General features: G+C 38.3%; 1 protein-coding gene across 1 annotated transcript in view; it reads right to left on the reverse strand.

Moving 5' to 3' along the window:
- LAMB4 (laminin subunit beta 4) overlaps nt 1-4577 on the reverse strand; it is a 114256-nt gene extending 109679 nt beyond the window's left edge. The window contains 3 exon segments of the mRNA XM_036246316.1: nt 318-453; nt 4439-4482; nt 4565-4577. Coding sequence (XP_036102209.1) covers nt 318-453; nt 4439-4482; nt 4565-4577 — 193 coding nt within the window.
- Between the last annotated feature and the right edge of the window lie 1423 nt (nt 4578-6000).

Here is a 6000-nt window from a genome sequence, read left to right on the forward strand (position 1 = left end):
AGTCTTTATTTACCAATACCTCATAAACTTCCTTATTATTTTGTTTACAAATAATAAAAGAATGCAGATATATTTTCTGCTCATAAATGAAAAAAGTGAAACCTTCTGAGTTATGTGCTTAAAATACATTTCTATTTCTGTAGAAAAAAATAATCTTCCTTAAAATGAAAAGAAAATTTATTTTTATATGGGGCTGTACATTCTGGTGGATATTGTTCCATTTCAACATAACTCCTAGCTCTGACATTGTTCAAATCATACATTAAGACACCTTATTAAAACTATAAAGAAAAAATTAGAAAGAAACTCAATCATACCATTTTTGGATTGCCACCATTTGTTTTCTCTATTCAATTCAAAACCTGTAATCACATTCTCAGTGGTGTGGCTGTTGGATTGGGTGTGCAGATCATATGGAAATCTGGAGTCACAAATGAAGCCTATTAGTTTCCCCTGGAAAATGCCACCACTAAAATTTAAAATAAAGAATTGTAATTACTTATTGTTGACCTAAATTTAAAAACAAGCTGTGCTTACTATATTTGTCATTCAATCTGGCTAAAAATAAAAAGCAGAGGAAATAACAAGACATCAAATTTTCCATCAATAGGTGCTTAAATACAATAACAACTGAAATTAAAGTATGACAGAGTTTTTATGAATTTACATATTTGGAGCAAAAATATGTGGAATTAATTTTTTCTCATACAAGATGCAGATGATCTGAATATTATTTTAAACTATAGAGAAATAATTAGAATATAGTCTTTGAGTGGACTTATTTCCTTTAGTAAAAAAGACAAAGAATATTTGGCAAGAAGCTATAAAACAGTGGACATCCAGGTTATCTGCAACTTTCATCCTTTCTCTCTCAGACATAGTTTTTGGTAGAAAAGCTTCCAATGCCAAAACCTTTATAACACATGAGTGGATTTTGTCAAAGATTTTCATAAACTCACAACAGAGAACCCCACCTTTGAAGGTCTTATTAGTGAACTGGAACTAGTTTTGCTTGAGATAGATTTTCAAAGGCTATACAGCCAAGATTGGTCTTGGAGTTCACTTAATTTAATGCCTGCTTATAGTTGTACTTACTTAAAACTCCTAAAGAAATCCTCAAAGATTTCTGAAAGACTGCCAGTGACCTGCAGTTTTTTCTGGCTAATATGTGGGACCTGGAGGAGAATTTTTGCAAAACTTTCAGAAAGCAGAAGCTGTTTATTATAATCCCCTGTGGTGGAAATTCCCTACAACAGTGAACATTGAGTTGATGTCCTGACCATGGCTTACAAGGGCCTACATGATCTCACCAGGGCCACCTCCTTGCTTGTCTTCCCTGATTCACTCAGCGCTAGGTTCAATCACTTCCTGCTTTTCCTTGAGCTTACCAAGAACTCTTCTGCCTCAGAATCTTGACACAGGCTGTTCTCGGCTCCCCTTGACCCCCCCCCCCCCCAACAAATATTTTTATCTCTTGCTCCTTCCCTTCTTATAGGTCTCTGCTTAAATGTCATAATCTCAGATAAATTTTTCTTGACTTCTAAAATATCACCACCTCTCACTCCTATAGCCTCTGCCAGTTTATTTCCCTTATCCTGCCTGACAATATTTTCTAAGCCCTTAGCACTACTTGAGACTATATTTTATAGTTACTGAATTACTGTCTGCTGCCATCATTACACTTTTTTTTTTTTTTTTAAGAAAGAGTTAGAACATCAATGTGAGGAAGAAAAATCCATCAGCTGCCTCTTGCACTCCTTCTACTGGAAATCAAGCCCGTAACCTGGGCAATTGCCCTCACTGAGAATGGAACCGGGACCTCTCAGTCCATGATACAACGCTCAATCCACTGAGCCACACCAGCAGAGCCATCATGACTCTAATCTGAATGAAGGCAAGGACTTTGTTTATTTATGGCTGTATTCTCTTTACCTAGAATAGTGTCTGGAACATAGTAGATGTTCAATAAAATTTATTGAATCAATGCATGATGATATTTAAAAAATATCTTTTTTAAAAATTGATTTTAGAGAAAGGAAGGGGGAGAGAGAGAGAGAGAGAGAGAGAGAGAGAGAGAGAGAGAGAGAAAACATCGACCTACCACTCCACCCATCCATGCACTCATTGGTTGATTCCTGCCTTTACCCTAACCTGGGGTCAAACCCACAACCTTAGCATATCAGATGATGCCATAACCAGATGAGCTACCAGCCAGGGTTAATGCATAATGATTTTAACAACTATTTTGGCTATAGTCTATAAAAATAAACCAGCCTTTCAAGAGAACCATATAATCCTTTTAGAATCACTGGCCATTAAAAGCCTTCTACCTAAAGAAAGCCAAAATGCACTTTGGGAATTAAGGAACAATGGCAGCTAGATTAATTTTGTATATGGGGAGGCTTGACTCAGACCTGTCCTAAAAGAGCAGCAGAAGCCCTGTGATTCTGCCAAAAGATGTCTCAAGACTTCAACGTATTTCCAGTAATACTATACAAATTACTGGGGGAAATGTTAATATTCAGGGCTTGTGGGCTATTCTTCTGTAAATATTTCAGGCTGGGGCTGGCTACAGGGGATGTTCAGTTGTAGTGACTAAGCGGGAGTCCCACTTTGGTAATACTGTGGGTCCATATTGACTTGAAGTTTTTGGGGAGAAAGCTGTGCTTGGCAGCAATTTATCAGATAACAGATGGGAAGTCACCCTCCAGTCTGCATGACACTTAGATGGATTCGCACTTATAGCCCCACCTGTGATGCTTTATCAGCCTGAAGATATTTTGAGATTTTTTCCAGCTCTAAGATCTTTAATATTTCTGTAATTCTCCCAGTGGTTCTCAACCTTTCTAATGCCGTGACCCTTTAACAGTTCCTCATGTTGTGGTGACCCCCAACCATAAAACTATTTTTGTTGCTACTTCATAGCTGTAATATTTTTTTTATCCTCACTCGAGGACATTTTTTTGCATTTATCTCCAGACATAGCAGGAGGGAGAGAGGAATGAAGAGTGAGAGAGAGACATTGATGTGAGAGAAACATATTGACTGGTTGCCACCCACACAACCGCAACTGGGGCCAGGGACAACTGCAATCTAGGTACATGCCCTTAGCAGGAACTAAACCTTGGACTCCCTGGTCTGTGGGCCGACGCTCTAACCGCTGAGCAAAACTGGCCAGGGCCATAACTGTAATTTTACTACTGTTATGTCTTAGGTGACCCCTGTGAAAGGGTTGTTCGACCCCCAAAGGGGTCACGACCCACAGGTTGAGAACCGCTGCTCTAGACAAAACAGCCTCTGAAGTTTGATTTACTTCTGTTTTTAGTGGTGTGAAATTAAGATACAGGAACATGAATTTCTAATTATTGTTTGAGTATATCGTGGGTTGGCTATGACGACAGTAAGTAAATGCCTGTGGATGAAGAACAAGATGGGTGATGTCTGGGTCAGAAAGTTTCCAATATTAGAGTTGAGAACCACTTCTTTGTCCACAGGTCTTGGACTTGTAAAGTTACTTGAGGGGTCATTCGTCCCACCTGACCTGGAGTTAAGCAAACTTCTAGAGTGTCATTTTCTTGCAAATGTAGAGAATTTACTTTCTTACACAAGTAGTTCCCAAACTTAGAACAGTGCTAAGCACTCCGGTAGTATCTCCAGTTATTTCTAATCATCCTCTTTTGCTAGAAACTAATTCAAACACAAAGCATTTCCCAGAGACCTCCAAGAGTTGCCTTAAAGAACAATACATGGAAAAGCCTGGGTCACTAACATTAGCCCTGTATCCAACTTCCTTCCTGAACATCCTCTCACTGAAGTGTTGACGTGATTGTCTCGGGCTTTTCAGCAGGTATGATGCATAGATGACCTTGGGTACTTGATCTGCTCCCAGAGCACAGGAAGGAAAAAACTGTAAAGCAACTTGATCTTCTAATAAACTAGTCTGTCTTTAAGGGAAAAATAGGCCGCAAAATATGTTCACATTGTGAGTTCATGGTTTTTAGGCAAGGCAATTTCCAAGTGGCATTGGGAAGCTGCACAGAGAATTCCAAGTTCTACACCTTTCTGCCTCTAAGGCAGGAGAATGAGAACTTGTGTTTAGCATAATGGCCTAGAGGCCCCGAGGGGCTATCTATCTTTACTACAAAAGTTAATTATGTTTACTCTAATGGAGTCTCTAAGCGCTCATGTTTTATAGGAATTCTCTTCAAAGACTGAACCCAAAAGACTTTTCTGGCTAATTTTAAAGTTAAGCAGATCTTCCCTAATTTCTGATCTATAAAGGTTTCTTAGCTTTGAATTGTATCACCTGTGTCTCCAATGTTCCAAAAGGAATGTAGTCTCCCTCTCTACTAATGTCTGAACAGTCCCAGAGGTACCTGGAAGAATCTACATCATTGATTAAATAATGTCCCAACAAATAAACAAAGAACCAACCTACCTCAAGGTAGCCGAGGATGCAGTATTTCTGGGCTCTGTCTAGTTCTGTTGATCATTAAGACCCTTGTACTGGATGCTGATGGTGTCCTCAGTCTGATGGAAATCTCTTAACCCGGGGGGGTTATACCATCTGTGTACATGTCCCTACCTGGTCCAGCCTGTAGTCAATGACTGGTAAATACATAATTCAAAGGCTGGCTCTGTTGCCTTAGGCCAGGATAGACTCCACTGTGCAAATTATGATCAGAACTTCTCCCTGGGAGGAGCCTGGAACCTGACTTCAGCTGAGACCACATCTGCCCTCACTTTTCTCACCCTCACTCCTCAGAACACTCCTTCAATAAACCACGTGCACACAGATCCCCATCTCAGGCTTTGCTTCTAAGAAGCTTGATATGAGACAGCTTCTCTGGACTGGGAATTCTCCATGTATCATTTTAGGGCAAAAAATGAAGACTAATGCACAGACACAAGGAAGGAGAATTCTAATTTTGCCTCTTACACCTGTTGTTCCATCCTGTACAAAATCAACTGGAGAATTTAAGAAATCCTTGAGAAAGAATTTTCTCCCAAAATGTGTAAGTTCAATTGATCCCTTTATAACATGGATTGTTGGAATAAGATGAGCTGTGGAACAAATGATGCCTCTTTGGGGCAAAGTGAGAGTTGGGGGTTCAGTCTGTATAGCACACAGCCCTTCACACCTGTTGTTCAACAGATCTGTCTTAAAGGGAGCTGGTCACAAGAGATACATCATTGCAAGGGCAACTCTATCTCAGTTGTCACCTCAAGTATCTATTTTTCATGTGCAGCCTCTGAGATAATATTCTTAAGTCTCAGTTTAAAAGCTATTTTTAAAGTTCTATTTGTTTAAAAATGTTAAATTCGGAGTTAAGATAACTGTTAAATCTGTCTATGTGAATGTGGGATGGGTAGTGTGATCTGAACTATTTCTTGCTTGCATGGTTTGCTCTATTATGTTAAAGTTACACTTTGCAACCCATACAAATTAACAGATTTGTTTATTGTCAGGAAGATTGAAGAAAACAAAGTAGAATCTTACTGGGGCTGAGGTCTAAGGTTAACACATATACAGTTAATGCAGATACAACGTGAGTTGACTGTAATATTTTATTAATACCTATTTATAGAAATAGTTCTATTTATTCTTTTAAAAGTGTATTTCAACAAGACAATATAGTATCTTTTAAAATTTAATTAAAGGGTTAGAATTCTGTTTGATTCTCAAGGCTGAAATCCAGGCACTAATTTACTCTTGATTGCAATTCAAATTATAGACATGAGTTTGCAGAGATAAAATAGATTGAAAGACACAGAACTGGAATAATTAAAATAAATTTGAAAATCACTCTACTTGATATTAAAGCTTTCTACATAGCTACAGTAAACAAGAGAGTGTAATATTGGTGGAGGGAGAGAACAGAATAGATAATAAAGAAATAGATTCACACAAATATGCCCAACTGATTTTTGAAGTGCCAAGGGAATTGAGTAAAGAAAGAATAATATTGTCAACAAATAGTGATGAAGAAATTGAACATC

This window comes from Molossus molossus, unplaced genomic scaffold (genome assembly GCF_014108415.1).
Source record: "Molossus molossus isolate mMolMol1 unplaced genomic scaffold, mMolMol1.p scaffold_m16_p_7, whole genome shotgun sequence".
Lineage (NCBI taxonomy): Eukaryota > Metazoa > Chordata > Mammalia > Chiroptera > Molossidae > Molossus > Molossus molossus.